Source organism: Pseudophryne corroboree, chromosome 1 (genome assembly GCF_028390025.1).
Source record: "Pseudophryne corroboree isolate aPseCor3 chromosome 1, aPseCor3.hap2, whole genome shotgun sequence".
NCBI lineage: Eukaryota > Metazoa > Chordata > Amphibia > Anura > Myobatrachidae > Pseudophryne > Pseudophryne corroboree.
This window is the reverse complement of record NC_086444.1, coordinates 1,112,520,442-1,112,536,678: the sequence shown is the minus strand read 5'-3', so window position 1 is coordinate 1,112,536,678 and position 16,237 is coordinate 1,112,520,442. Positions and strand designations below refer to the sequence as shown.

The 16,237-nt window shown below is 43.4% G+C and overlaps 1 protein-coding gene across 3 annotated transcripts in view; it reads left to right on the top strand.

The window, feature by feature from the left end:
- Positions 1-16,237, top strand: part of ARAP2 (ArfGAP with RhoGAP domain, ankyrin repeat and PH domain 2) — a 575,623-nt gene that overhangs the window by 41,678 nt on the left and 517,708 nt on the right. For all 3 annotated transcript variants that reach the window (XM_063922313.1, XM_063922304.1, XM_063922322.1), the window contains exons 4-5: positions 3,098-3,165; positions 10,016-10,095. In XM_063922313.1, the coding sequence (XP_063778383.1) occupies positions 3,098-3,165; positions 10,016-10,095 (148 nt within the window). The remainder of the gene's footprint in view (positions 1-3,097; positions 3,166-10,015; positions 10,096-16,237) is intronic.

Sequence of the window (16,237 nt, the reverse complement as noted above, 5' to 3'; positions counted from 1 at the left end):
CGTTTTTTAGCACACTCCCTGAAAACGGCCAGTTTCCGCCCAGAAACACCCATTTCCTGTCAATCACACTATGATCACTCGAGCGATGAAAAAACGTTGCTCGAGCTTGTGTAAATCTACAAAGTTTCGTGTGAAAGTACTTAGCGCATGTGCGCTGTGTACCATGCGCATGCGCATTTTTGCCATTTTTTCACTTGATCGCTGCACTGCGAAAATCGGCAGCGAGCGAACAACTCGGAATGACCACCAATGTACTGCCTGGATTATTATTGATTTGTGGATGCATTTGTGAGATTACTCATTTGTCAGATGTGCCAGGAATATGACTGAAAGTATGGCAAAGTGCTAAAAGTACCCAAGTGCCTTACAGTATCTGAAATAAGGAGACCTATGCAGAAAACCAAAAGCAGGTGCACTTTTATATGTATGCTGTCTAGTGATATCACCCCGCAGCTGACAACCTGGGAGCCCTGCTAACTGCCAAAATGTGGACAAAAAAATGGAACAGGTGTCTGTGCTTATATATCACTGAACCAATAGATCTAAACTCCCAGAAGCTATAAATATACAGTACAATGGGGGTCATTCCGAGTTGTTCGCTCGTTGCCGATTTTCGCATCGGAGCGATTAAGGCAAAAATGCGCATGCGCATGGTACGCAGTGCGCATGCGGTTAGTAATTTAGTTCAAAACTTAGTAGATTTACTCACGTCTGCACAAAGATTTTTCATCGTTGAAGTGATCGGAGTGTGATTGACAGGAAGTGGGTGTTTCTGGGCGGAAACTGGCCGTTTTATGGGAGTGTGCGGAAAAATGCAGGCGTGCCAGGATAAAACGCGGGAGTGTCTGTAGAAACGGGGGAGTGGCTGGCCGAACACAGGGCGTGTTTGTGACGTCAAACCAGGAACGAATTGGCCTGAGCTGATCGCAATCTGTGATTGGAGCTACTCAGAAACTGCTAAGAAATTTCTATTCGCAATTCTGCTAATCTTTCGTTCGCAATTCTGCTATGCTAAGATACACTCCCAGAGGGCGGCGGCCTAGCGTGTGCAATGCTGCTAAAAGCAGCTAGCGAGCGAACAACTCGGAATGACTCCCAATATGTTTAATATATTAATTTAACAATAAAATATAATGACTGCAAGCAACAAATAAAAATAGGGCACATAACTATTAAAAATACAGGAAAATACAGTATCTGACATAATTGAATCCACCTGTAATAGTCTCCATACGAGGGGACTATTTCCTCCTATCTGGATATAAATAGGACTTTAACCGGATTGGTAGAGTGGTAAGATGGATATATTGTATTTCCCACAATAGAGATCCAAATCCAAGGTATATGTCATTGGCAAGATATCCTGTGTATTAGTTACCCTGGAGGTGTGCAGGGACTGTGGTGAGATCATAGCTTCATCCTGTACAAGGGTGACGCCTGACGTCAGCGGCAGATGTCTGTAGCCGGCAGCCCCATAACAGCGCTTTCACTGCTCGCACACTCCTAGTTATGGCCACGGTAGCTGGACTGAGGTAAAACATCCACAATATCCTGCAAAGGCGAGGTTCCTGAGCTCCTAATATTAGGGCAACAAGGTGTATAGTAAGTCCCCTCATGGTAAGCAGTGATAATCGGCTATTGGCCGGATGATGGGCGTTCCATATACAGTACACCAATGTGCAGAGAAACTAATCTGTATCTAAAATATAAGTTTTTGAAAAGTAAATAAGGGGCCCATTTATCAACGAGTGATAAAACTTATTGTGTATGATAAAATGTGCTCCAGCCAATCAGCTCTTAAGTGTCTTTTTTCCAACACATGATAGTTAGGTGCTGAACACATGACAGCCTGATTGGCTGGTGCACTATTTATCATTCACAATTGTTTTTTTTTTCATTTACAATGAGTTTTATCACTCGTTGGGGAATAAGCCCCTTATAGTGTCTTTTAAAATACAGTTGCTGCAGTTTCATTCTGTTGCATTATAAAATGTGTTTTAGCCATTTTCATCCATTCAGTAGCAGCCCTGCATCATCATCAATTTGCGTTTCCGCACCTACAAGTAAAGTCCATAAGGGCAGATTAGATTGAATATTTTTGGTGTCCATTTTGGCTGCAGTTAGCATCAAGTTCACACCCATACAGTAACACATTCTGTAAACACCCCCTTGCCATGTCTACATGCTCTCTCCATTCCCCGTCCCGTCACACTTGTCAGACACAGCTGTGTGTGGAAAACGATGCACGACATGAAATGATGTACATTTTAAAAAAAGTGCTAGTAAAAAGCTGCAACTTGCATTTATGTGCAAACCTGAATAAGGCATATTTGGGGAGATGTATCAAAGATGACGCAGTTATGTGGCCCTGACCGCCGGTCACAACACCGACGCCAGGATCCCCGAAGCCTGTACAGCCCGCTGGTAGGCATGCCGACCAACATGGACTATTCCCATTCGTGGGTGTTCACGACACCCATAGAGTGGGAATATAGCCTATAACGAGCGCAGCGAGCCCGCAAGGGGCATCGTTGCGCTCGCGCCCTCGCCTGCCATATAACAGCCACGATCCCGGCGTCGGTATGAGGATTGCCGGTGTCCTAGCCGCCGATCACCCGAACCCAACCCGTATCAAACCTTCAAGAGATAACGACTAGCTATCATTTATCTAGCGCAGTCTTACAAAATGACAGAAGCTGTTTAGTTACTATGGGCAACTTCCCAACTTTATCTTTCTTCCGAAGGTTTGATATACAGTATCCCCCTATACAGTATATGTGTTGGGGGAGATTGAGCAAAACTTGGAGAGAGGTAGTGTAGTGTAGAGAGATAAAGTACCAGACAGTTAGCTTCTGTCATTTTGTAGGATGTGTTTAAAAAATAACATGAGCTGATTGGTTGGTATCCACTTTATCTCTCTCCACGTTTTTTTAAATATCCCCTTTAGATAGCATACTGAATTCCCCAAATTGTTTTGCAAATAGAGATACCTGGAATAATTATTGACAGCAAAATATTAGTATGAAGACTGACTATTAGATTTTATATTACACTATCACATCATATGTGAAGGTGACACTTGTTTACTCTGTTTTAGCTATGCCAAAGAAGTAAGCACAATGGATAATTGCCCTGAAGGAAATTTTACCTGCAACTTACAAAACCGTGAGTCATTCACCCACTACATAACTGACCTACTACAGTGTATATATATTTTCTGTTCTCTATTGATTGTTTTAGGCATGTTATAGGCGTAGACATATAGTATAAGGAAATAGAGTGTGATATCTGTTATTGTTTAAGCTCTTCTTAGGAGTACAGTAAATAAGCCTTTGTTTACAGTACTCATGTACTTTGTACCTTAAGAGCGACAAGACAAACACGGTGAAGGGTGATAAACTTGTTAAACAAATCAATATGTAGCAAGTACCCATAATTGTTTTCCAGAATGAGCAATAGAGAAGTGTTTGAGGAACTAACTACTGCTTTTCAAAAAATGAAATCTTATTGCAGTACATCATAGAGTCCACAAGAGGTCACAAGAGATCACATTCAGCACACAGCAGTAACACAATATAATGGCAGCTACACAATGTGATGCAATAGAACTAAGCAATATGAGATGCAGTCAGTTTACCTACAATCAAAATCCAGACGGTCAAAATACCTGCAAGGTCAAAATACCGACATGGTCAAAATACCTGCAAGGTCAAAATACCGACATGGTCAAACTACCGACATGAAAAATATTGACGCCGTCAAAATACCAACATGTAAAATGTCAACGGGTCAAAAAATCAACATGAGTTTTTCAGGATTTTTTTAATTGAAACCGACTTGTTCATACTTTACCATACCATTGGACCTGGGGAGCGGGAATATAATAGTGTGCCGAGTGCAGCGAGGCACTGTGCCTGAAGCAACGCGAGCACAGCAAGCCATGCGAGGGGACGCGTTACACTTATACGGTGTCCATGTCGACCTATGTTGACATACACACCATTTAAAAAGTAATAATAATAATAAATTGTGTCGACTTTTTGACCTGTCAACATTTTAAATGTCTGTAGTTGTACCATGTCGACATTTTAAATGTCTGTATTTTGCCCATGTCAGTATTTTGACCTTGTTGGTATTTTGACCATCGGTCAATTGTTGTCAGTATTTTGACCGTCGGGATTTTGATTGTAGGTAAATCATACCGATCCCGTATTTCTTCACCCTGTGCTACTAAAGGTAAATGCTTTTTCTTTGTACACTGGACAACACAGATATCGCTTAATATAATGACTTAGCGCCTTTCATATAAGTATAACAAATATTTATTGGCTTTTTGCCATCACTGCAGTATTTAAACTGTTATTTATGGATATTATACATGTATTGCTGTATCTGTACACAAATTGAATTAGGGACCTCCATACATTTAAACAATGCCCTGCAGTCTCCACTTATGAATCAATTTTTAACTAAAGATGGGGGAATTAAAAAATTAAAAAACAGACACAGACAACTGTTGTAATGACATGTACCATACTCGTAATGATGTTCATTTTTATGTCTGTACCACAGAGGTATTTTAACAGGAGAGAGGCCTGTGTAAAATGTGTATGGCCCACTTTCCATGCAGGGCCATGCTCCTCCCCATGCAGAGCCACCCTCTGCCCCATGCAGAGCCACCGTCTGCCCCATGCAGCATCTCCCTAATGGGATGCAGTTAATAATCCGAATGCAGACATAGCAACGTCGGAAATCTGGAAGGACGCCATAAGCCCTGGGATCCCGGCATCAAAATACCAACAGTTTGAATTCCGATCATTCTTCCAGCGGGATGCGCTTGCATCCTGCCGCGGTGGGAGTTAGGTTAGAAGGGGGGTTAGGTTTAGGGTGCAGGGACAGGAAAGGTATGGTTAGGTACCTGGGAGGAACGGTTAACTTTATGCACTTAGAAGGGGAGGTTAGGGTTAGGCACCAAGCGGGGAGGGTTAGGTTTAGGCAGCGGGGAAGGGAGGGTTAGGGTTAGGGAGCTGGGAAGGGAGGGTTAGGTTTAGGCACTCACAAGGGAGGGTTAGGGTTAGGGTAGGGGAGGGTTAGAGTACTTTCCAGTGAACTGCCGGGATTCTGATGGTTGAGATACCGCTGTCGGTTTTCTGTCTGCCGGCGTCCCCTCCATCAGGATATCATACTCAACCCTCCCTAACTATACCTTCTGCTGACTTTGCTATAGTTCCAATGATGTCTTTGAAAGAATGGCACTTGCACAGAAGATAGCAAAGACACTGTGCCTGAGGCTCTGCTCTCTGCTATACTGGTGCCATCTTTCCAAAGACAAAGCACAAAAGATGGTGCCACTGGCAGGAGGATTAGAGAGGGGGGGGGGGGGGGGGGGCACTGCTTGGCATGGTGTGTCCATTTGGCATTCCAGCGTCGGTCTCCCGAGTGGTGTCAGGATTACGCCGTCGGTCGCATGATTGCCGACATTCTGTCCATCGGGATACTAAATGTACCCCTGCTCTGAGTGCTGTACACATTGGCGTTTCTATCATGGGTGCATTGTGTGCGGTGCACACGGGCCTCTTGGTCCAGGGGGAACCCCACACCGCACACATATTTTAATACTCACCTCTCCAGAGTCCAGCGTTGGATGCTGCAGCCACAGCCATCGCCGAAGAAAATCCCTTCCAAAATGGCCGCCGCACATGCGCAGTAGACTCCAGCTCAATGCCGGAGCCTGCAGCACCATGGAGAGGAGGGGGCCCACCTGGAGTCTGCACATGGGCCCTCTCCTCTCCTAAGACGCCCCTGGCTGTACACCCTATACCCACTATAAATGTGCCACTGCCTTCCTGTGTTCACAAAACATTCTTCAATATGCCAGTCACTCCATCACACTGATCTTTAGTAACTCGCACCTGTATATATTCACCAGGATCAGACAGACTGATGTACAGGATGCACACTACAAATAGATTGGATTTTGCAATAGTGAGTCACGCACATAGGGGCTGATTCAGAGGCAGGCGCAGTTTCGATGTTCTATGCAGTGTTGCAGTTTCTTGCCACTGCTTATGTGTCTTAGTGGCACTGCACATGTGCTGCGATGATCTTCTGACGACGGTCACAGTGAGGATTTATTAGCGAATTGCTTTTGTGGGTGGTTATGGGCAGGTGGCCACACAAATGCAGGCGTGTCGCAACCATTTTAGTGGGCATGTCACAGCTTGCGACCTCTTTCATGCTGGGGGGCTGCTCAGGCCAGCGTCAACGCCGACCACAGAATCCATAATCGTGCAGACAATCTAACGTTTGATTTAACCAACACAAATGAGAAATATTGGTCCAGAGTTTCTTTAGCTGCAACAGCTTGATGATAGAACAAGAGTGAGGGACTGTAAAGGATCTGATTGCACTGCTTGTGCACTGGGAACATACTGTAATGTATACTATGTATTGGCCAGTAACATAAAATGTCCTCTAATTTCATATGTAATCTCACAGGTACATCGACTTCAGTATTAACCCTCCCATGCAGCATCTGCTGTATTGAGCAGAGACATAGTAGGAAGAATGCTCGGGATTATTGATCCCTATAGAAGCAAAGAGATGCCTGTACATACTCTATCACATTCTTCATGTAATTTGTGCATGATATGACCACAAAAAAGGACCTACTGCATACCTCCCAACTTTATAATTTAAGGAGTCGTGACCCCTGTGCGGTCTGATAAAGTGGCGTGCCCTCATGTGCTTAGTGGGCGTGGACCACTTTTCTGTCATTTTGGGAGCGTGCTCAGTGCTCCCCAAGCAGCTGGGCAGCCCCCTGCTCTGAATAGATGCCATGCGGCATTTATTCAGAGATCACTAGCTGCTTTGCAGAGCAGAGGCTGATCAAAGGCTCCCCCAACTGCCCCCCCCCCCACCCACGGGAAACTGCTGCCCACGGGAAGAACAGGGGGACAGTGTCCAAATAGCGGGACTGTCCCACTGTAATCGGAACAGTTGGGAGATATGCCATTGCTACTGTATTTTCCTTTCATGTCCACATCTGTCCTGTGCTGTGTGAATATGCCTGACTGCATGGGCTGAATCCTTCTTAAAAGGAACATTGGGTGAAATGTATTAAGCCTTGGAGAGAGAGAAAGTGAATAGAGATAAAGTACCAACCAATTAGCTTTTGTAATTTTTTCAAACACAGCCTGTAACATGGCAGTTAGGAGCTGATTGGCTGGTACAGTACTTTATCTCCTTCCACTTTATCTCTCTCCAAGGGGGTGTGGATCATCAAATTGACAGTGTCTAAGTCGACAATGTTTAGGTCGACCACTATAGGTCGACAGGGTTGGAAGGTCGACAGGGTTTCTAGGTCGACAGGTCAAAAGGTCGACATGAGGTTGTTGTTTTTTTGTGTGTCATTTTCTGCGTACAGTGACCGGGAAGCCGAATTAGTGCACTGTGTCCCCTCGCATGGCTCGCTTTGCTTTCCATGCTTCGGGAAAGATTACCATTCCAACCGTAGTCCATGTTAATCGTTAAGCATGAAAAAGTTCAAAAAAAGAAAAAAAATGTGAAAAACTCATGTCGACCTTTTAACCTGTCGACCTAGCACATGTCGACCTAAAAACCCTGTCGACCTTCCAACTCTGCCGACCTAGTGACTGTCGACCTATAGTGGTCGACCTAAACATTGTCGACCTAGACAGCATCGATTTTCAGACCGGATCCCTCTTCTAGGCATAGTAGTACATAGACCTCACAGTCTGTGACATGGCAGTTAGGAGCTGATTGGTCAGTACTTTATCTCTATCCAGGGCTTTATACATCTGCCGAATGTTCCCTTGTGTCCAAGCGACTATTTCATATTCTGGAAGAAAAATTTAATGCATTGTGGGTGATATAAATTCAGCCACTGGTGTTGCAAAGCACAACAGACAAATCACTCATCAAAGTCATTAAGCAATTTACAGTCTTGTACTATTCCCTTGGACACTCATGCCTGTTATTGATCAAAGATACTTAGAAAATGACATGAAAAGTCCCCTATACATTCACTTGATTTCTTGGAAATTTTTACAGCCAATTTTTTTGATAATTTTATCTATGAGTGGACAAAATATTATGATCACTGCAACCCTCCCATCATCTTGTTATTGGGATTTGGAACCTTTTGCACAGTGTAGGTGTGCCCGTCTGAAAGGGGCGTGACTTCACAGGAAAAGCTGTGCCAGCGAGCCACGCTTCCCTTTTTCACCGCTATGGGGGCATGGCCAGCATTTCAGGAGCTGCTGCCCATGCCCCCAGTCCCTCTTGCTCGTGAATAGATGCTATGCACATGCGCCCAGCATCTATTCACTGCTGATCAGATCAGTAAGTGAGAGGGGTCATCCCAACTCCTCCTCCCCATAGCCGGACACTATGACCCGTGGGTGGGACAGCAGGACAGTGCCCAAAAAAACAGGACTGTCCCGTGAATATCAAGACAGTTGGGAGATACAGTATGTCTATAGGGGCCCGATTTAGACCTGTTCGCTGTTGTGCGAATTCGCACAGTGGCCAATTATCGAAAGACTGCGCATGTGTATGTACCGCAATGCGCTGGCGCATTGCCAAACAGCGACAGGATGGTGCGAAAATTTCAATCACAAGGCTTTCACAAGGTGATTGAGAGGAAGGAAGAGACGTTTGTGGTCGGTACATGGATGTTTTCAGGGAGTGTCAGGAAAAACGCTGGTGTACCCATGCGTTTTCATGCTGGGTGTGTGACATCAGCTCCGGCCCCGAACAGCCTGTTTGTATCGCACTGCAGGAGTAAGTCCTGGGCTAAGCACAGACTGCACAGGAAAAACCATTTGATGGTGAGTGCGTTACGAATGGATTTGTAGCTGCCCGCTGTCTGTCGGAGTTTTCACCCGGCGTACAAATGCATTTGCATACTTGCACGGGGCGGGTTTTTCACTCTCCATGGGCAGCGACTATCTGATCGCAGACCTTTGCAAATTTGCAGCAAAGCAATCAGGTCTGAATTAGGCCCTAGGGTACTACTTTGTTGGGCCACAATATGCACTTAATGCGGCTTAAATTCTTCTAGGCATGGATTCTCCTGTCAGTATGTTTTGTCAGGAATAGTCAGTGGCGGATCTTGCCACGGGCAAGCAGGACTTTTGCCCGGGGCGCCGCCTTCCGGAGGGCGCCGCACCGTGGCAAGATCCGCCACTGCTGCCCGCTGTGTCCCTGTCCGCCTCCGCTGCCGTCCCCGTCCCGATCCCCGTCCCCGTCCGCCTCCTGAAGGGAACTAGACGCTATGCGTCTAGTTTCCCTTCCTGGAGAGTAACTTTGCTGAGCGGTGCGCGATGACGTCATCGCGCACCGCACAGCAAAGGTCCTCTCTACGAAGGGAACTAGACTCATAGCGTCTAGTTTCCCTTCGTGGAGAGGACCTTTTGCTGTGCGGTGCGCGATGACGTCATCGCGCACCGCTCAGCATTCAAGCGGCGCTTTTAATGTACAGGGGGCGTAATTGACCACGCCCCCTGTATTAGGCCACGCCCCATTTCCTGCCCGGGGCGCTCTGCGCCCTTGAACCGGCCCTGGGAATAGTAACCTAAATGCGATGATGTGCATCTCCATAATGTTACATCCACCATCCTGAAGAGCTGTGACAATGCAAGAAGGAGTCATACTTTCCTGCTGTTTTCTATATATCCTCACCCTACCATCTACATGGTGACATGTGATTCATCAGACCACATGACCCAACGGCTGTGTGACTAGCGTTCATCCCTCGATCAGGCCCTACGGCAGCACCTCTACCCTGTTCTGTATTGAGATCATCACCACTTCTCAATGCAGTGTGTTAAATAGAAGACAATATTAGAATTCCGTGGCTGTTTTCTTACAGTCCTACCTAGACTTATTGTCTATCTTTTAAATATATGTTTATGCGTAGTTCAAGTTTTGTAAATTCATGCATGTGAAGTGCATTATAAGTGTGACTGTTCATTTTATTTAATTAATGCAGAGCAATCTGGAGATGAGAACATTCATCCGATCTCGCCATATGAGGAGACATTCTTTTTCAGAGCTTCAGAGTGCACAGAGGTATGCTATGTCTTATGTGTCAATGCAAATGAGGTATTGGAACAGAAATAGCATTGAAAAACAATACGTTGTCTGCAGCTAAAATTTTATTGAAAGTCACAGTCTATATAATTAAGATTAGCTTAAAACTACGTAAAGAGAAAACAGTATTAAAGTATCTAAAAGTATAGCTTATTTTAGCTTTATTAGCCAAATGTATGGGCATATTTATTAGCATTTATTAAAATAAGTTTAATTTCACATACTCCTATACTTAAGCAAGTGCAATGAGAGGGCCTGATTCAATGTCGACAGTGGACACAGTGGAGCAATCTCTTGTTTCTGCGCATGTGCTAAAGCTATACTGAGCATGTACGGCAATAGTCTTGCAAATCTGCATGCACAGAGGAGAGAGCGACAGGTAGTCTGCCTTTTGTGAAAGTTAACAGGAGTGTAGAGAGATATGGCGGACCCAGGTGCGGGCTTGGAGGCATGGTCTAATTGTTGTGGCATGGTCAAGTCCCTTTATACAGGAAAGATTTGTGGGGCCCTATGGCGCCTCTCAGCCAGGGGTAAATCCAGAGGGGGGCAGGATCAGTGTGATCGCTGTCACCCCCCTACCCCAGAGGCGTAGCCAGAACTCTGTGGGCCCCATAGCAACACTTTGAAGGGGCCCCTGTCCCAATGCTTTTAGAGAGACATCTCTGCAGCAGTTGTTCATTTTATGCTCCATTATACTGCCCTACAGTAGATCATTTTCTGAACCACAGTAGAGCTTTAAGCCCCATACACACTAGATGAGAAAGTACAAGATCTCGCTCAGAAGGGCAATCTGAGCGAGATCTTTTACAATCTTGTCCAGTGTGTACACTCTAGTCATTAACGATGCGCACTCCTCGTCTGAACATGTACAAACGGGGGAGGTCCTCGTTAAGGACAGCCATGCCGCCCCCCAGCCGTCACTCCCTTCCCTGCCAGCATCGGCAAGTGTGTATGCCTCATGGATTTACCACACGCTGAGGTAATCAGTAAAGGTATCACGGGGCAGCGTTCTCAGATTGGAGTTTCTGGAGAATCGCTGCGCTAGGATCCCCACATTCAATCTTTCTCAAAATCATGTTACATGCATCTAAAAAACATATCCAAAATACGATCATACCTTACATAACACACTGCTAAAACTCTAATCCATGCTCTCATTATCTCCCGCATTGATTATTGCAATAGTCTTCTTACTGGTCTTACTAAGAAGAGACTCTCACCATTACAACCGATTCTGAATGCAGCTGCGAGGCTAATATTCCTCGCTAGACATATATCGTCTGCAAACCCACTCTGTCAGTCCCTCCATTGGCTACCTTTATTCTACCATATTCAATATACTGTCAAATACTGTTACTTACACACAAGGCTATTAACCATTGTTAAGTTCAAAAATATTAATAACAAAGCAAAGTATATTGTTGTGGACGCGGTTAGCATACAAATATTAAGCATACCTTAAGTGCGTTTATGCGCACACAAATACCTTAAGGAATCCTAATATGAAACCCTATACATTTGTAATGTGGTCCAACGCATATATAGATTTAATAAAAAGACAGAAAAAAGGTAAAATAACATAAGTACAGAAATGCAGGTAAACAGCAAGTATTATACACACCATAAGTTACAGCCGATATACATACACAAGCACCACCCTGGATCCAGGCAACAGTCATCAGCAGATAACCGTGATATTTCTGAGATAGGAGATCTCTGGAATGGATCCAAGCAACTGTATTTATACAGTAGCTTCTAACACACACAATACAATAATAAATGTGCTGTTCTTATTGGTCCGTGATGTGAACATTTTCATAACTTGTTGGTCCATTGGTCCATTCAGAGGTATTGTTTTTAGGAAAGTGACAGTTGATGCCCTTAGGATCCCGCCGTGAAGGTAATTCAAACAGGCTAGTTACACGCCCCTCACAATGCACAATATTTCACCTATAATACATTTCTCCCAATAGCGTGTGCCCGCAATATGCGATATTCTGTCCGCACATACCGGAGTGCAGCAAATGGAGAGCTGAACACAATGATATGAAATAAGATGTGCTATTATGCTTCTAAACCTGTGCTATGTGAAATGCTTTCTCCTGATCTAACCTTAATGTTGCTAGGTACTAAAGTCTGTTATTAAATCATCTTATAACTATGTGTAAATTATGTGTAAGTTTGGAGTATGAATATGTGTAACAATATGGCTTTTATTAGCAACTGCATGTTCTACCGTAATAAGAGTAAGATGCGGTAATCTGCAAAGTACCGTAGTATGCAAAAATGCGTATGTACCCATGCTAATAAATGTAATATTGCTTTCTGAGAGTAAAATGCAATTTCGACTTTCACAGTCCACCCTCTGTTGGTAATCAAAACTTTCACATCTTTATAAAATTAATACATACAAATATAATTGGTAACGCAGATAAATTATTCACTAGGAAGAAGCCAAAAAATAAAAAATAAACAGGTTATGACATGATACATGGTATCACTATCTGATTATTGTTTCAATCATTGGAATATACACCAGGTCTGCTTCATTTTCATCACTGCTCCTCCTCAGACTCATTAATTATTGTATTTGTTTGGTTTCTTTTGTTGGGTCATAATTTGAACACATTTGAATATCATACCAATAGTTATGATGACACCACAGATACAGAGAAGTTTCCCTATGTTTGTAAACATTTCTTGTGCCCATTCTCCCAACCCAGAGAACCACTTAAGTGAGTTCAACCAGCAGGCCCATTCAACTATGCACCCATGCTAATAAATGCATTATTGCATTCTGAGAGTAAAATGCTATTTCGACTTTCACACCATACTACACCAACATACATCTTTTCGGTTATTTCAAAATATCTCGCAACCCGGCCCCTTCAATCTTCTCAAGATCTACATCTCTTATCCACACTCATTACTTGCTCCCATGCACGGCTACAGGACATTCTTCGGGCTGCACCTACTCTGTGGAATGCCCTACCATGCACAATAAGACTCTCCTCTAGTCTCCAAACCTCTAAGCGTTCCCTGAAAACTCACCTATTCAGACAAGCTTATCAAATTCCAGAACCGCTCATATTACCTTCATAGCTTTCCTGTTCAATTATATCCCCACAGTATGAAAGTCCACACATATCCCCCACATATTTCATTCTTCACCCTCACGTCCTCCTGACCCTGGTTCATTACTGCTGTGATGAAACTCCCCATAGATTGTTAGCTTGCGAGCAGGGCCCTCCTACCTTTATGACAGCTTGTTTTTACCCAGTTTTGTCTTCTAGGTCAGTTGTAAAGCGCAATGGATTTTGCTGTGCTATATAAGAAACTTTTAATAAATAATAAATAAATAATACAAATAATATCGCTCTGTAGGTCCTTGTCGCTCCAGGCTCTCCATGTCTATATATTTACAACAGCTACTATATATAGCAAAGTTATTTATTCAGAAAGTAAAACAATTTCCAGCATACTTCTATTCACACGTATATTGTTTAACATTCGGTTTATTACTCTGATATTGATTGCATCACTATGAAGGATAAAAACATGTGCCGTATGCAACGCTCACAGGAAAATAAAATGAAAGCATATATCCAACATATGATGTGACAAACAGCATCAGCGTTAAACTCGTAGCATTGCTTCTGGCATTCTCTTAATTTTATATGATATTTGCAGTCAGTCCAAGACACTTCATGCATTCTAATAAATAAAACATGTTGACTGCCGCTTCTTTCATATATCAAGGGGACAGGAGAGAATAGAGATGAAAAGATGGGTCAAAACCTTTCATGTTAAAATCGACTAAGACATTATTTAAAAATATCTGAGCCAACTGCAACAATTTTCAAATTAAACTGAATCTGCTTAACTGCTCTCTGTAGCAGGTACTATCACGCTGTACCATTTCCAGAATGCTTGTTTATACAACTGTCTATACAGTATAAAAATACCAACAGATCCCATTATTGTGAGCCAGTTCTGTTTTTCTGGGTCACACTAAAATATGTCAGAAACACTGTAAATGTGAATCAGGCGCATACTGGGCCTGATTTAAAGTCCCGGCGCAACAGGAGAAATCATGCGTTGTACCAATGGCTGGTGTTTTACTGGTGTTGGACCAGTACTGCGCATGAGGAATAGGGGTCCTGCGTTGCTGAAAACAGAACGGCTGCAGACGTCAAGTGATTGACAATTTGCAAACTTTTGAAGGTAGGGCAGGGGGTGGCAGAGGCAGCTGTTTAACTAAATGGAGGTTTGTTGCCTCAGTTTTGTGGGAGTGCCAAGTCCAGGATCTCCGTCTTCCAATGGCTTCTTGGAAGGAGCTGGGCGGCTCGCTTGTGTGACCTTAGGGTTCACTCAGCCGTCCATTGGTGTCACAAGTGATCCGATGCTGCATCATATGATACAGCACTGGATCACACATGCATGCAAGTTAGGGTTAGCAACAAACAGATAGTATTCCTGTTGCTGTCATAACCTCTAATTTGTGGATGTGGGAGCTCCTTTAGCAGTCAATACTGTATGTTCAGCAGTGTTATATTTACCACAATGATGTAGTGTCAAAAGGATCCTTTAATTAGCGGAAATAGTTCAAGCAAAGATACCTGGATCCCTTGAAGCTGGTGCAGCAGATGGCTGGATAGTCCATGGTGCCACAAAACAAAGTTCAAAGTTGACTATCCTTGCAGAGGAGAAAATTAGGAGGTCTGGTCAGGCCGATGTTGATGCAGTATGGTGCTGCAAGTCACAATAGGTCAGAGGAGTTGGGGTGTGAGTGCAACTGACGCATTTTGTTATGTCCCTCAAAGCTTTATCAAAGGTATTGCTAAAGCTGTGGGAGACACAACGAAATGCTTAATCAATGGCAGTTCAAAGAGATTCATCCGTTTACTTCCGCTGAGCAAGACACAAATCTCTTCATTTTTATTTTTATTTTATATCTTGTTAGTACTTTGGTAGGATTCGGTATATTATTCTGTCAGTGTGAGCATGTTGATGATATTGACAGATAAAAAAGTTGACTCTGCTGTAATGTTGACATGGTCACAATCTGGATAATGCATTTCTAAGATATTCCTTTATTCCTAACCCCTAACCACTAACATTATCCCTTAACCACTAAACCTAAGTCTAATAATAAACCTAATGTCGACATTTTCACTACTTTGACATGTCGACACTATAACTGTTAACATTCTGACTGCATATGCTGTGGTAAGATTTAAATGTTTTACATTTTTAAGTCACATTTATTGTCTATTTCCGTTGTGCTGCTCTCTTTCACAACACCGGTTACTTTAAGGCAGGCATGTCCAAACTGCGGCCCTCCAGCTGTTGAGAAACTACACATCCCAGCATGCCCTGACACAGCTTTAGCATTCCCTGATAGCAAAACTGTGTCAGGGCATGCTGGGATATGTAGTTTCACAACAGCTGGAGGGCCGCAGTTTGGACATGCCTGGTTTAAGGCATACAACTAATACCCTAAAACAGTGATATTCAAGAAGCAAGCCCCCAGCTGTTATTAAACTACACATCCCAGCATACTTTGCCGCAGTTTTGATATTAGGACATGCTAACACTGTGTCAGGGCAAGCTGGGATGTGTAGTTTCACAACAGCTGTGGGGCCACATGTTGAATTCTCCAGCACTAGAATCATTTTAAAACTCAGAATGTTATCTTTTTGCTATAATTGTGAAATGGTCATAATTGCCCCATCATAAGGTTTAATGGTTTTTACCAATTTAAATACTAATTATGGGGGTAATTCAGATCTGATTGCAGCAGCAAATTTGTTAGCTAATAGGCAAAACTATGGGGGTAATTCCAAGTTGATCGCAGCAGGATTTTTGTTAGCAATTGGGCAAAACCATGTGCACTGCAGGGGAGGCAGATATAACATGAGCAGAGAGAGTTAGATTTGGGTGGGGTGTGTTCAAACTGAAATCTAAATTGCAGTGTAAAAATAAAGCAGCCAGTATTTACCCTGCACAAAAACAATACAGGTTGAGTATCCCATATCCAAATATTCCGAAATACGGAATATTCCGAAATACGGACTTTTTTGAGTGAGACTGAGATAGTGAAACCTTTGTTTTTTGATGG